General features: G+C 39.9%; 1 protein-coding gene across 1 annotated transcript in view; it reads left to right on the forward strand.

Moving 5' to 3' along the window:
* Positions 1 to 14,835, forward strand: part of MALT1 (MALT1 paracaspase) — a 49,058-nt gene extending 34,223 nt beyond the window's left edge. Inside the window, exons 12-17 of the mRNA XM_080919849.1 lie at positions 1,077 to 1,151; positions 1,735 to 1,862; positions 6,182 to 6,331; positions 9,701 to 9,858; positions 11,043 to 11,168; positions 12,003 to 14,835. Coding sequence (XP_080775975.1) covers positions 1,077 to 1,151; positions 1,735 to 1,862; positions 6,182 to 6,331; positions 9,701 to 9,858; positions 11,043 to 11,168; positions 12,003 to 12,440 — 1,075 coding nt within the window. The 3' untranslated portion in view covers positions 12,441 to 14,835. The remainder of the gene's footprint in view (positions 1 to 1,076; positions 1,152 to 1,734; positions 1,863 to 6,181; positions 6,332 to 9,700; positions 9,859 to 11,042; positions 11,169 to 12,002) is intronic.
* The last annotated feature ends 1,847 nt before the right edge of the window (positions 14,836 to 16,682 follow it).

The following is a 16,682-nucleotide window of genomic DNA, read 5'->3' on the forward strand; positions in this document are numbered from 1 at the left end:
AAAGGGGGCTAAAAGATACGAGTTATATGCTCTCTAGAACTGCATATACCTGTGACTAACAGTCACTGCAGTCACTCTCCAGGAATTAACAAGCCACACCTGTGGATCTAGAGCATGTCGTTACCAGGCTGTCCTGCCTTACAAGTGGGAAGGATTGTTGACACAGATTTGGAAGTCTTGGATCTGTTTGCCTGCCTCTGTGTCCCCAAGGATCAGAAAGTGATTATTCCTCTCAAATTTACGATTTTTTTTTTTTTTTTTTTTTTTTTTTTTTTTTTTTTGCTTGCTTTACCAGTCAGAATTCAATGAGGGGAGTTTAGCTACAACTTCATTTAAAAAGCTAACAAAAAAGCCAAGAGTGCGCTGGTTTTAACCCTAGCACTCAGGAAACAGAAGTAGGCATGGTTCTGTGATTTCAAAGCCAGTCTGCACATAGAGTTCCAGGCCAGCAGGGATGCATAGTGAGACCCTGTCTGGACAAAAGCTAAAAGCCGGGTACAGCAGTATCCTAGCACTCAGAGGCTTAGAGTGGGGTGGTCTGGAGGCCGAGGCTGACCTACACTACACAGTAAGATCCTACCTTTAGAAAAGTTAACAAGATGACTACTTGCTGTCTTAACGTAGGAGCTTGGATTGGTTTTTGGTAAGTATATAGCTAAGTAAAAGAGTTTGAGGGCTGGAAAGATGGCTCAGTGGCTGAGTGCACCAACTGCTCTTCAAATTCCAGTAACCACATGGTGGCTCACAACCACCTGTAATGGGATCTGATGCCCTCTTCTGGTGTGTCTGAAGACAGCTACAGTGTACTCATATATAATAAGTAAATAAATAAATAAATAAATAAATAAATAAATAAATAAATAAATAAATCTATTTTTAAAAAATTTAGTCCAGAGCAAGTCTTGGTCTACAAAGCAAGTTCCAGGACACCTAGGGCTACACAAAGAAACCCTGTAGGGGTCGGGGGTGGATTTGAATTTGTTGTTTTATATATACTGAAAGTAGTAGCATATTTTTCATTGACAAACACTGTTATTTCTCATCTGCCTCTTTTTCCTTCCCACTCATATAAATAGAAATGACTACGATGATACCATTCCAATCTTGGATGCACTGAAAGTCACTGCCAATATTGTATTTGGATATGCCACGTAAGAATAGTTTTATTCAATGTTCTTTATGTCTTTGTTTTGGTTGTAGATTAGAGGCAGAAGCGTCCGTGGGTGTCCTTCTTGGTGTACTTGATAGAGAGCTTTAGCCATGCACTTCCATCTTGGTGCCTTCTCCTGGAGCAGCAGAACCTTCCTCTTCTGCCTCTAGCTGAGTTCTAGTTGGGAGCCACTAAAGGGCAGAGGAAAGAGAAGCTTGTTTGTAGGCATGGGCACTCCACTAGCAAGCACTGGCTTTTCTTTTTATTGGTTTCTGTTCTATTGGAGTGAAAAATTATAAGCATATGTATTTGTGGGGTATAGGACATTACAGTGTACACAGCATAAAGTGGTTGATTGTATGAAGCCCATCAGTGTTCCATTTATGTTATACACCCCTTTACTTACCTAGCTAAGAGAAAGAAGCATTCTGCCCTGCGCCTAGTGTATCCCTCCCACCCCACTTCCCAGCCTTGGATACCATCATCCTGCCTTTGGCTTCTGTTGTGTGTTCGGCTTTGTCGGTGAACATGTGGTTTTGTTCTGTGCCCGCCTTATTTCACCTTTTTCTCTTGGTGTTTTTAAGGTGCCAAGGAGCAGAAGCCTTTGAAATCCAGCATTCTGGATTGGCAAATGGGATTTTTATGAAATTTTTAAAAGATAGATTATTAGAAGACAAGAAAATTACTGTGTTACTGGATGAAGTTGCAGAAGGTAAATTTTTTTTCTTCAGAAAAGCCCACTCAGAGTTCCTCAGTTGGTGGAGACTTTATTCTTATTAGTGCTGTATGGGTTTGGAATCTGCTTCAGCAACAGGTTTGGTGGAATGCTCACCAGTTCTGCTGCTGCTCTGTTCTTAGCCTGCTGCTGCCAGTCTAGTTGTTAAGGAGGGAAAGTCCAGTGGGCATCTCTCTACCAAGGTATCTTTCTCTACACCTTATCTTTCAAAGATATTGACACCCTGCTGGGGAAAAGACAGCCTCATTCTTTCTTTGACAACCTTGGGTGTTTTTAGGTCCTGCTTTAAATGAATGACCTCATATCATATCTTCCGCCCCCTCTTGTCCTCCTCCCCATCTGTTCATTTGCTGTTGCCCATGACAAGGCCAAATCTATACCTGTTAAATATGTAGGTTACAGGTGGTTGAATTTGTTTTGTTTTGTTGGCTTTTGGATTTGTTAGGTTTGTTTTTGTTTTTTGAGGCAGGGTCTCACTGTGTAGCCCAGGCTGGCCTCTACTTCACAGTCCTTCTGTCCTAGTCTTCTTAATGTATTTATTCTTAATTAATTGTGTTTATATGTGTAGCTCTTCGGTCTGCCTTTGCACCATATGCATGCCTTGAGCCTGAGAAGGCTACGAGAGGGCACTGTATCCCGAGGACTGGAGTGACAGATGGTTGTGAGTTCTTGGAATTGAACCTGGATCCTCTGCAAGAACAGCCCACTGCTGAGCCATGCCTCCAGCCCCAGTCTCCGCTTGCTATTGCTAAGCATTGTGCTTTGCAGTGTATGTTTTGAAATGACCTTTTATAAACCACATCAAAAAGATGATTACACCCTTTGTAAACCCTAAAAACTGAAGTTTTACAGATCTTACACATTTGACAGGTTATGTTTGGGGTTTTTTGAGTCTTTGATTTGTGAGATAATGTCTCACTGTAAACCAGGCTGACCTCAAATGCTCAGCAGTCTGTAGCCTAGTCCTGTAGTTCTGAACTTTTCAGAACTACCTTATTATCAATGAGTAGTCTTTCTAAGTCTAGGACAGGTACTGAAGGCATGAGCTATCACATACAGCTCAGATATAATACATTGAGAATTTTATATATCTTTATATATAAATCTTTTTAATCTACAAAATATATTTTATATATACATATTATTTATGTATTTGGTTTTTCAAGACAGAATTTTTCCTGGCTGTACTTGGACTCACTCTGTAGACAAGGCTGGCCTTGAACTCAGATATCCTCCTGCCTCTGCAACCAAGTGCTGGGGTTAAATTCATGCACCACCACTGCCCATAGAGAATAAAATATTTTACTAACAGCTGTTCATCTCTCTCTCTCTCTCTTTCTCTCTCTCTCTCTCTCTCTCTCTCTCTCTCTCTCTCTCTCTCTCTCTGTGTGTGTGTGTGTGTGTGTGTGTATGTGTGTATATATATATATCACGCACACACAGGTAAAACTTAACACTGAACACAGCCTAAGCCTACCAGGTCTTTAGACTTCCTCCTGCCTACTTCAGCCAGAGAAGTTCTGCTTTTGTCTCTTTCACATGAGTTTCCTCTTTTTTAAGCTTTTATCTGAAAACATTCTGCTTCTTCAAACTTAAAGCCCTGGGATTATTTCAGTTATCTTCAGACTGAGGGGTATGAAGGTGCTCCAGACCCTCTTTGGGTGTTTTAACTTTCTTTATGGGAGGCAGACAGCCTAAGCCATCCTGGAACAGCAGTTGTATTGATGTTCCACAGCCTCCCTGGTGTTAGTCTGAGGGCCATGAGCCACCGTGCTCTGGCCAGTTGCAGTTCTCAAGTATATTTTAAAGGTGAAGGTGGAGCCCAAAGTATATTTTAACTATGTAAAACTTAATAAAAACCACATGCTTACTTACATATGATGTTTACCAAGTTGCCATATGCTGTAAGTATATTTGAACTTCTCACCAACTTCTTAAGAAATTTACTGTTCTTTCTGACCTGGCATGCCTCCATAATTGAAATTGCCCAAACAAGAATAGGCTAGAGTACACTAGAGTAAAACACAGAATTCAGTGCTAGGCATATTGTTCATGTCATGGGTAATAGCCAACCAACTGTACACAATTAGTAGGTTGTTAATCATAATAGTTAAATATCCTAACAAAAGCAGGTTACAGTTCATCATTACAAGGGGGTCAAGGTGAGAACCTGAAGTAACTACTCAAACTTCATCCACAGTGAACAAGAAAAAGGAGTGTACTAATTAATGTGCTCATTCTGCTGCTTGCTGTCTCCACTCTTGGACAGTCAAGGATCCCCTGCCTGTCTTGTTGCCTCAATTAACATAATCATTATAGCCCCCAACAGACCAGCCTAGCCCCTAACCCTTCTCTGAAACTCCTTTCTCTGGGTAATTCTAGAATAGTAAATGACAGTTATAGCTAATTATCTCAGTAGTAAAGAACAGAAATAACTGTAATTATAAGAAATAATTATAAGAAATAATTAGGGCTGGAGGGACGACTCAGCAGTTTAGAGCACTGAATGCTCTTCCAGAGGTCCCAAGTTCAATTCCCAGCAACCACATGGTGGTTCACAAACATCTGTCATGGGATCTGATGCCCTCTTCTGGTGTGTCTGATGACAGCTACAGTGTACTCAGATACATGTAATAAAAAAAAAAAGAATTATAAGAAAGTGTTCAAAAATCATCCAACTTTGAAATACAGCTTTCTGCTCTTCCCTTCTTACCTTCTAATTAATTAATTAGAAATATTTATGGTGGGAATTGTTTGAAGATCATATGTTATTGACTGGGGGGAAAAAAACGCCTTGTCAATTTCATCCATATACTGTTTACAAATGAAATAATGAAATGAAATAGGAGATAAATTGCTTCCTTATATAAAGCATGCAGCCTTTAGTCGGTAGCCTAGTCCTGTATTTTTGAACTTTACAGAACAACCTTATTATCAATGAATAGTCTTTCTAAATCTAGGACTTTGCCAGTAACCTACATGTAACAACTATATGTTTCCTCTATTTCTTTGATAACCGCCATTCTTTTTTGTTTGTTTTGGAGTGTACTTGTTGGGTGGGTGGGTTGGTTGGTTGGTTGATTGGTTGGTTGGTTGGTTGGTTGGCATTTTAAGATGGTTTTTCTGTATAACCCTGGCTGCTTTGGAACTTGGAAACTTGGTAGTGCATGGCCTCAAACTGTGAGCTCTGCCTGTTCCTGCCTCCCAAGTTCTGGGATTGAAAGTGTGCACTAGTACTCGTAGCTGTTGTTCTGGTTTTATTTATCATCTCTTCTGTTTTCTTATATAATTCATAGAATTTTTATATATTCTCCAAAATTATGTCTATTTGTATGTAGTTTGTTTTTGGCTAAGAAAGAAAAGAAAGAAAGATACATTCATACATACAAAATCGTGCTCTGTATAATTCTTTTAGACTGGAACTTCTTCAATTCTAACTTCGATCCATACTGTTGAAGGACCTGGTGCAAACAGGTATACAAAAGTCTTCCCAGGATGGATAAAAATAAAACATTACAAAAACCTGTTTGTATCATTTTTGTTAAATTCAAAACTAAAATGTCAACACATTATTTACAAGTATTATGCATTGAGTAATGTGACTTCAAGCTAGGGGCAAGGGAATAATAAAGGCATTTAGGCTAAGTAGGTAGGTGGCTTTAATATATTACTTCCTGTTTAAAATTAGAGATAATTGAAGAAAATGTGACATTTGTTTTACATTTTCTTATGTATGTGTTGTTACTTGACTTTCTACTGAATGTGTTTCTCAGCAGAGTACAGACATAAATTATCATGGTACCCCTCTGTAAAAGGAAGCTTGCCCAGCCGGTTGTGGTTCATCCACACACGGTTCTTGTCTGGTCTCAGCTACAAAGTGAGTTTGAAGCTAGCACAGGCAATATGAAACCCAATCTCAAAAAAACTAATGATTAGGAGGCATGCATTTAGGTCAGTATTTTTATGTTTCCTCCCTGCTCCATCCCCAACACTTTGAACTATGCTTGTACATAGTAAACACTGAGTAAATATTTGTTAGCAGATGACACTGAGAATATAACCTAAATTTGTTTTGGTTTGGTTTTGTTCTGCTGTTACAGACATGGTTTCTATATGTGATCTGGCTGTTCTGGAGCTTGCTCTGTAGATCAGGCTAGCCTTGAATCACAGAGATTCTCCTGCCTCTGCTTCCTGAGTGCTGGGATTAAAAGTGTTTGCCATCCTACCTTACCTAAATATTTTAAACATAACAAAAGAATCAGTGTCTAAAACATGTTCACCTTCTTGTCTTTCAGATATGGGTAAATGTCACCTTACGAAAGGCAGACAAGCTCTGGAGATTCGCAGCAGCTTGTCTGAAAAGAGAGCGCTTACTGACCCAATCCAGGGAGCACCTTGCTCTGCGGAGGCCCTGGTGCGGAATCTGCAGTGGGCCAAGGCTCATGGTAAGCCACAGTATGCTTCTTGTGAGAGTATTCTTTTTCCTTTCTTTCTTGTTTGTTTATTTTGCTTTGTTTTTTGAGGCAGTGTCTATCTGTAGCCCTGTTTGGCCTGAACTCAGGTTGTAGACCAGGCTGGTCCCCAATTCATAGATAAGCTTACCTCTACTTCCTGGATGCTGACATTAAAGGTGTAAACAGTTTTCTCCTAAATTTCACAGTGAGATTGGGGTGAGTGGGTGCCAGGTATAGCAGTGTGTGCCTGTAATCCCAGCACTTGGAAGGCTAAGACAGGAAGATCATGAGTTCACGGCTAGTCTGGACACATGACAAGATGCTACCTCAAAAGAACAAGTGTCTATCTAGTAGGCAAGTCCAAAACTAATGTTCTAGTTGTACATAATACATTGATTTATGCTAGAAATACCAAACTATTTCATCTCTTTTTTTTCTTTTGAACAACTTTATTTTAAAAAACAAAGATAAATGTACAAATTTTAAGGATTTTTGCATAAAAGTATACGAATACATTTTTGTCAATGTTTAGCTTTTTTTTTCAAAGGTTTGATAGTGTGCATTAAGGTTTTACTAGTTACAATGAGCATAAAGTACATGTAAAACAGGATGTAACCCGGAATTAGTCAACGTTTTCTTGGTGTGTAAGGATTGAGCATAATGATTTTTTTCTTTTCTTTCTTTTCTTTCTTTCTTTCTTTTTTTTTTTTTTTTCTTGAGCTTCACACAGTCTGTGAGTTGTTTCTGGAGTGTTCAGAGCTTTCTGGGGTTAGTATCCCATTATCAGTGACTGCATATTATGTCTGTTCTTTTGTGACTGGGTTATCTCACTCAGAATGATATTCTCTAGATGCAGCCATTTTCTTAAGAATTTGGTTAAGTCATTGTTTCTGGTGGCTGAGTAGTACTCCATTGTGTAAATGTACCACAATTTTTGTATCCATTCATCTTCTGAAGGACATCTGGGTTCTTTCCAGCTTCTGGCTATTATAAATAGAGCTGCTATGAACATTGTGGTGCATATATCTTTGTTGTGTACTAAAGTGTCTCGGGTATATGCCCAGAAGTAGAATAGCTGGGTCTTCAGGTAGTACTATGTTCAATTTTCTGAGGTATCGCCAGACTGATTTCCAGAGTGGTTGTACCAGTTTACAACCCCACCAACAGTGGAGAAGTGTTCCTCTTTCTCCACAACCTTGCCAGCATCTGTTGTCATCTGAGTTTTGGATCTTGGCCAATCTGACTGGTGTGAGGTGGAATCTCAGGGTTGTTTTGATTTGCATTTCCCTGATGGCTAAGGATGTCGAGCACTTCCTCAGATATTTCTCAGCCATTCGGTGTTCCTCAGCTGAGAACATTTTGTTTAGCTCTGTACCCCATTTTTTAATAGGGTTATTTGATTCTCTGGTGTTATTTCATCTCTTTTACTGTTAGTGAAAACTGATTTTATTTTTGTTTCTGTCTTTTGAAAAAGGTAGCCTAGACTGGCCTAGAACTATAAAACTTATGTAATCGTGTGTAATTCTTCTGTTCTGAAAGTGAGCTTAACCTTTTACTCTTGTGTGATGGAGGCAAGCCTTTAACTTCTCTACACTGTGACTGTTGGCTATGCAAGTGTCAGGAGTCAGGCAGATCTGGAGTCTACCATGTGCTCAACCTGTGTAAGGTTAAGAAGCATTCCTTGTCGCACAAGGTTGTTGACGGTGACTATGGAGCCAGCGGTCCATGACCATTATTGCCACGCTATCTGTGATACTTAATTGGTGGATGGAGTGGCAAAGACCATATCTGTAGCTTAATGACCTTCTGCTGGTTTTTATATGCTATAGGAAAATAAGCTTGAATTACTGCCCGAAGGCTGGATTTTCTGTAAGATCCCCCAAGTATCTACTTTGAATTTCTTATTGTAGAGGAGGTTGAAATAATAATATATCCCTTGAACTTCTGTTTTTAAAACTCTTTATATTTTGTTTTCATAAGTCATAATTTTTTGTAAATTAACAATGTTAGAGCACATTATAAGGTAAAATGCTGTAACTATCTCACCATTAGATAATTGCACAAACAGTTGAATTGTCTTTTCCACAAATGTGTGTGTGTGTGTGTGTGTGTGTGTGTGTGTGTGTGTGTATACATACATTGATCTAAACAACACAAAACTACAGTGTGAAGAGGAACATTAAGGGATAGGGCACAGCACAGTAGTCGAAGTGTTAACCTGACACATGTGCAGTCTGAGGTAGAGGTCTCAGCACTGCACCACAAAATCAAAATTAAGCACACTCAGCAATAAACAAAAACTTTCATAAGACAAAACCAAATAGGTGTGATGTTATACACCTGCAATCCTAGCCCTTGAGACCCTGAGGCAGGAGGATTGAAAGTTAAAAGCTATCCTGGTCTTGTTAGGGAATTCCAGATCAGTCTGGACTACACAGACCTGTCACCCTATCTCAAAAACCAGGGAGAGATATACTTAAATTATTTATATCATTTATTTCATGTTTTAATTCTATACAGCCTTAAAAAAAAAAAAAAAAAAAAAAAAAACTAGCCCTGGTTTAGAAATGTTTTAGTAAGCTGGGTCGTGATAGCACACACCTTTAATCTCAGCAAGAGGCAGAGGCAGGGGATACCAGGTCCACAGAGCAAGTTCTAGGATAGCCAGGCCTAAAGAGAAACTTTGTCTCAAGAAAAAAAGAAAAAATGTTTTAGTGAAACTAGTATATTTATATTTCATGTCAATTAGAAACAGAATGGCATGTGTAAGAACCACCAAATAACAATCTCCAACAATTCTGAAGCATTAAATCTATAAAATATTGGCTAATAGAAAAATATCAAAACTCCAAGATACTAAGTTATTCAGAGATAGCAGAATGAATAGTTAACAAATTATCATATACACATTACACTTTGTAAAAATGACTAGTTAACAAATTATTATATATACATTACACTTTTAAAATTTTTTGTTAGCATGTGAAGTTTTACCTAGAATGTGCAAGACCCTGGACTTTATTCTCAACATTACACAACACACACACACACACACACACACACACACACACACACACACACGTTCTTGTTGTAAAGATCGAGTCATTAATAAAAGTCTATGTATATTTTATTACTACTAGGAAAACCATATATGCAGGTGGCAAAGAATTTTAGTAAATGAAAATTTTGGCTTTTGGCCTATTTGTATGCATATGTTTCAGTAGTAACATTACATAATATTTCTAAGCAAAAAATCTAACCTGTTCTGCCCCATGCAGATATTTATGATCCATCAGAAAATTTACCAACTACTCTTTAAGTTATATTTTTTTATAAGTTGTTTCTACTGTTCTTTTCCAGAACTTCCAGAAAGTATGTGCCTTAAATTTCAATGTGGCGTTCATATTCAGTTAGGATTTGCCGCCGAGTTCTCCAATGTCATGATAATCTACACCAGTATAGTCCACAGACCACCTGAGATAATAATGTGTGACGCCTATGTTACTGATTTCCCTCTTGTAAGTCTCTTGCTTCTTATGTCTAAAATACAATAATAACTTCTCGCTTACGAAAGACTGAACTTTAAAAGGAAGCTAGAGCTTGGGGATAGAGTGCAGCCTAGCAGGGGCAAGGCCTATGGTCTATCCCCAGCATCAAAAGAAAAGGTCACTTAAATAATAAACTGTGAAAACATAGACGTCCAGCTCAACAGGGATGGTGTACTCTTTGAATTCCAGCGCTTGGGAAGCAGCCAGCTCACAACCACCTGTAACTCTAGTTGCAGGACATCCAACATCCTTTAGCCTTCAGAGGTACCCATATCCAAGTGATAACACACACTCACACACTCACTCACATACATATACATAAATTAAACACACACACACACAAGAAAGAAAGACTTGTTGAGCTATGGTAGCTGTGGGAAGAACAGAAATCTGTTCTTTCCAAACATTTAATTCTGATATCACTTTAGACTAGTTTAAAGAAACCAATAAATAGTTATTTTTCTCCCAGTGTATGAGTGACAAATTAAAAAATAAGCAAAGACTAAGAGAACAAGAAATCGCAAATATCACTTATTACTTATAAAAGCTTCATGAAGGGCATTGCTTCATGTGAGTGCAAATTATGTAACATGGAGCCCCCAGATTAGGTCCACCCTGCCTGCAGTCATAGCTACAGTGTATAGGATAGGCCTCCCTTGAGTGATGGGCCAGAAAAGACCATAGGCTTCCCTCTGGAGGAGCAGAACACCCCTTCACTAGTGGGTTGACTATAAGAAGAGAAGGGCTCGTTTTCATCTTGCTCATTTGTTCTTTGTAAGTATTCTATGCATATGAATCTCCCTGCAACTTCCCAAAATGATAATAAAGATACAGAGAATCCAAGACTGAAAGGAAACTGGAACAGGTTGCAAAGTGTTCCCAAGGATAGTTTAAGAAGCAACTATCCTATTAGAAATAACTTGAAGTGTTTTTAATGTAACTACTTTGAAAATGTATAGAATTCCTAGGGCAGTTTATGACCTTGGAAATGGTTTTTATGTTTCTTTAGTCCTAGATAAGGGATTACCTAATCAAGCCAGTGCTCATGAGAGAACAGTGTCTCTGAAGATGTTTTATGTAATAGACATTGCATTGCTTTGCATCCCATTGACTGCATCATTGACATTCACTGACTTCTTTTCTTTTCTTTATAGGACCTAGATATTGATCCAAAACATGCAAATAAGGGGACTCCTGAAGAAACTGGCAGCTACTTAGTATCGAAAGAGCTCCCCAAGCACTGCCTTTACACTAGACTCAGCTCACTACAAAAATTAAAGGTCTCCGCTTTTCCTGTTTATAGCAGCTAACAAAAAAGTTGTGGAGCTGAAGTTGATGTGACATTGTCCAGGGATGAGCTGCTCCACTAGGGAATTAAATTGGAGCAGCAATAACTAACCTACAGTGGGTCTTCTCGGTGATACTTGGCTTTAAATTCTGCCTCTAATAGGGGCCTAGGGACTGTCTTCTATGCTGCTGAGAAGTTAGACACATAGTCGAGAGTCCACTTTTGAATTATACATTTTTAAAGTGATGTTTTCTTTGTTTTAGTTTCTACAAAACAAATCAAAATAGGAATTGCTTTTTATTCTAATTTTTGTCGACTAACAAATGAGAAACTGGTTCTGTCTATTTCAGTTCTCCCTTTATCTAATTGAGTTACTATGTAGTATTTTCTTTCTCTTTTTTTTAAAGATTTAGTTATTTATTATATATAAGTACACTGTAGAAGAGGGCATCAGATCCCATTACAGATGGTTGTGAGCCACCATGTAGTTGCTGGGAATTGAACTCAGGATCTCTGGAAGAGCAGTCAGTGCTCTAACCACTGAACCATCTCTCCAGCCCACAGCTTGGGCTTTAAATGTACATATAAAGCAGGGGATTGTCACATTTAAGGAGCCTGTTTCTAGGTGTGGGAAAGATGAGATCCCAGTGCTTCAGAAAGGGGAAGAAATCTCTGGTTTTGTAACATTAGTAAGAACTAGAATTCTATTAGCCAGATAAGATCCAAATGATCCTGCCTGCCTGTTTGCTTAAGGGGGGTTAGAAAGGATGCCTCTGGGATTTGAACCCTCAGTCAGTAAACATGGTACGCCTCTTTTCACTTTTAGGAGCATCTGATCTTCACAGTGTGTCTATCGTATCAGTACTCAGGGCTGGAAGACACTGTGGAGGAGAAGCAGGAAGTGAACGTGGGGAAGCCTCTGATTGCCAAGCTAGACATGCATCGAGGACTGGGCAGGAAGGCCTGCTTCCAAGCGTGTCGTGTGCCTGACGAGCCTTACCACAGCTCCACGTCTACCTCAGCGGGAGCAGGGCGTTTCCATTCCTCTCAGGACTCACTCCATGATGTGTACCGTTCACATCCTGGGGATTCAGACAGTGGTATTCCACCAGACAGGTGTCACTGCAGCCGGACTCCACATGCCTTTATTTCAGATTATCCCAACCACCACCCCTGCCAGTTTGGTAGAAGTAATGTGCCTGTAGAGACAACTGATGAGATGCCATTCAGTTTCTCTGACAGGCTTATGATTTCTGAAAACTGACCGTCATGTTTTTGAAAACTAGAATAATTACAGTAAGCTCACATAAATTAACACTCATATAAAGTTAGGTGTGGTGAAAAGGCAAACTCGTATGTTTGGAGAGAAAGCTAGCAACTTTTTATAGCAAGCTCCCAAGAATATGAGACATTAAAATTACATTATTTAAGGTGGGCAGTAATGGGCACACACCTTTAATCTTAGCACTCAACAGGCAGAGGAAGGGACCGAGCTCTGAGTTTGAGACCAGCCTGGTCTACATAGTGAGTTCCAGGACATCCAGAAATGCACAGAGAAATCCTGTCTAAAAAAAAAAACAAAAGCAAAAAATGATTGCATTATTTAACCGTACTATCTTTTGTTTTTGTCCTAAGACTTAGTGAATGAATTTGTTCTCTAAGAATGAAGTTTGAATCCAGCTTAATGGTACAGTGCTCACCTAACATGTGGAAGGCCCTGCGTTGGCTCATCACTACTGGAGGGGAAAATGAGTTATTAGAGTAAATATGTATGTGTAACAGATATTTCCATCTTGACCACTCAAAAGAGCCATGAAAATGGCATTAATATAAATTGAGTTATGGTGTTAGCACCAAAAAAAGAACCCGTTCTCCTTTTCAGAGTTATTTACGTGTATGTGGGGGCCCGAGTGTGTCTGCACTAATGGAGACCAGAAGAGGGCATCAGATCCTGGAACTGGAATTACAGGCAGGTGTAAGCCACTCAGTGTGAATGCTAAGAGCTGAACCTACTTCCTCTCCAAGTGCCTTAACATCTCTTTCCCCAGAAAGAGCCTTCCAGGCATTGGGCTTAATAACTTCATTTCATCAATGGGAAAAACAGATAGAGGCAAGCTCTCTTACACGGGAGCGCAACTGAAGTCTCAGTTCTGGGCTCAAATTTTTCTTCCAGTGCTTTCTACTCTACGAGTGGTTTCGCCACTTTAAAAAAGTCTCAGAGTGTGTTGGTGCATGCTTTTAATCCCAGCGCCCGGGAGTCAGAGGCAGGTAGGGCTACACTAAAAAATGTCTCGAAAAACCAAAAAAAAAAAAAAGAAAGTCTTAGAGCTGGAGTGATGACTCAGTTTTAGAGTGCCTACTGTGAAGTGTGAGGACCAGAGTTAGATCCCCATCACCTACATACAAGTTTGAGGGCATGGACAGGCAAGTCCTTGAGCTAGTTGTTTGGCCAGCCAAATCAAGGCTGTCTAAAATAAGGGAGAATGCAGCTGAGGAAGACAACCAGTATCGACCATCGCTGTCCAGCTGTGTGTGTGTGTGCATATGTACTCCATAAAAACAGACATACAAAGGTCTTGGAAGAACACCAGCACAGAGAATAGGCATCTGGACTGCCTTGGGGTTTCTACTGCTGTGATAAACACCACAACCACATGCAGCTTGGGGAAGACAAGATGGATCTCGGCTGACCACTCAGGTCTCGCTCCATCACTGAGGGAAGTCACTGATGCAGAGGCCATGGATGGGTGCTGCTCATTGGCTTGCTCTCCGGGGCTTGCTCAGCCTGCTTCCTTATAGCACGCAGCATCACATCCCTGCTGTGTGCTGGGCCCTCACGTATTACTCATCAATCAAAATGCACCACAGACCCAACAGGCCAACCTGATGAAGGCATTTTCTCAGTGGAAGTTCCTCTTCAAAAATGAATAGTTTGTGTCAAACTAACAAAAAAAAACAAAACAAAACAGCCAGCATATGAACGTTTTCCTCAACATCTTTAAAGTGTCTGACCTTTCAAGTGTCTAGCTTGAGCGTAAAGGAGCCAGCTAACCTTGTCAGTAAGTCACGAATTCTTGTCAGATCCCATAACCAAGCTTAGGTCATTGCTGTGCACATGGGCACAAGTTTAACATGACTGTTATTTTGCTTTTGTGGGCTTTTCTTAACAAACAGCCTAGTATATTGTAAGTTGTTTCCTGTTACTTGAAACATCCATATGGGGAGGGCTAAATAAAATTAATTAAAATAGATAAGTTATGGGGCCTGGAGAGATGGCTCAGTGGTTAAGAGCACTGGCTGCCCTTCCAGAGGTCCTGAGTTCAATTCCCAGCAACCACATGGTGGCTCACAACCATCTGTACTAAGGATCTAGTGCCCTTTTCTGGTCTGCAGGCATGTATGCAGGCAGGACACTGTATACATAATAAATCTTTAAAGTTACACTTGAATTGTATTCACACCAGAATTACTTTGTAAAAACAAAAATGCATATTTAACATGACCAGTTGTTAATGTACAAAATATTCTGTATAGCAACCTAGAACAGCATAACAGTTTATCTGCGTTGAAATGATTGTTTGCTTAGCTGTGTTTCCCCACTTGTATATACTGAACAACTGTTGTGTAACTTAAAATACAGATGAATGCAATTATAAAGATGCCCAGCTTTGAGACCTTTCTCTTGAGGACACGTTTCTCTTTCTATAAACACACTCTTAGATATGGGTACTGGTGAAGCATGCATATTTCATGTCCTGAATTCTAATTCATGTTAGCTGGGGATAGAGCTCAGTCGGGGTATGCTTGCTTGCACACCAAAGTCTTGGGTTTGATCCACAGAATCTCAAAACAAAGTAAATCCGCTCTTGCCTACACACCTTTTTTTTTTTTTTTCATGAAGTTTGAGCACATTGGATCAACAGCATCATAAGTAGTAAATCTGGTACATATTTTTTCCATTAAGTGTCTAGGCTTGAGAGCAGAGGACAGCCCGGCTTTGTGGTGCTGAGGTGAGCATCTTCTATCCAGGCTCATTTAACCGTCAACAGGCCTGGAACTACAGATGAGGAAACTGACTGTTGAACTAACTCAACATGTTCATGTGCCTCGGATGACTCAGATCTGGACCACAGTGCTGTCACTGCTGTGACAAGATGGTGGGGGAGGTATTGTGATGACTACAAATCAGTGCCAGAGCTGTGTTACATCAGGTGCTCACACTCGATGGAAGAGAAAATAATTTTATGTCTAAGACAAAAGAAAAAAAACCTTTGAAGTCTGCAAGAAATCGTTATCTTTTGACAGCAGCAGAAGTGATGTCTTAAGTTAGGAGAACTCACATGCTAGATCTTGGTTTTCTCTAACCACAACAGGAAAAGGCTTCAGATAACTTTTTTGATTGGTTTGGTTTTTGGTTTTCATTTTTTATTTTTTTTAGAAAGGGGGTCTCTAGTCCTAGCTGTCCTGAAGCAAAATCAGGGTGGTTTCAAACCAGATCTACTTGACTCTGCTTCCCAAGTGCTGGAGTTAAGTGCATGTGCCGTCATGCCAGGCTTTCTGAAACTGTCTTAAGAGCTCCAGTCTTAAGGAGACTATCCACCCCTGCATGTGTGTGTGTGTGTGTGTGTGTGTGTGTGTGTGTGTGAACATGAATGTATGTGCCCTCAGAGAATAGAGTGTTAGATCCCCTAGGGCTAGAGCGGCATCCATTTTTGAAGCACCACAGCACTAGTCCACTGCAAGAACAGTGTGTTCTGTTAACTATTGAGCCATCTCTGCAGCCCCTACTTTTAGACAGTATCTCTCACTAAAATGAGGGCTTCCCAGTTCAACAAGATTAGTTGGCTAGTGAGCCCTGGGGATCCTCCTATATGCCCACCCAGTGCTAGGATTATACCACACTGGATTCTTACATAGGTCTGAGGCATCCAAACTCCGGTCCTTATGCTTACACAGCAAACACTGTACAAAATAAGCCATCACCCTAGCCTAATAAAAGTTTTAATGTTGAAATGTTCATAGAAGAAAATAATTTGCTATCAGATGAAAACCACAGGTCACATTAAAAATAACTCTTAAACTGGATGTAATGGCACACTTTTAATCTACTCAGGAGGCAGAGGCGTGCAGATCTCTGAGTTTAAGACCAGTCTAGTCTACAAAGCAAGTTCCAGAACAGCCAGGGCTACACAGAGAAACTCTAATAGGTGGGTGGGTGAGTGGGTGGGTTGATGGATAGAATCTCAAAAGGACTTGGTCTAAACTAATGATGTTGATAAGGTTTGTGAACAAGCCTATTCAGATAAATACATTTTAAAAAGTATCTTAGTTACTTTTTCTACTGCTGTGAAGAAACACCAAGATAAAAACAACTTACAGAAGAGTTTACTGGGGGCTCACAGTTTCGGAGGATGCACCTACGGTCATCATGTCAGGAAGAATAGCAGCAGGTCAGCACAGTGCTGGAGCAGTAACAGAGAACTTACATCCTTATCTGCATGTTGGA

This window comes from Micromys minutus, assembly GCF_963924665.1.
Source record: "Micromys minutus genome assembly, chromosome: 8".
Classification (NCBI taxonomy): Eukaryota; Metazoa; Chordata; class Mammalia; order Rodentia; family Muridae; genus Micromys; species Micromys minutus.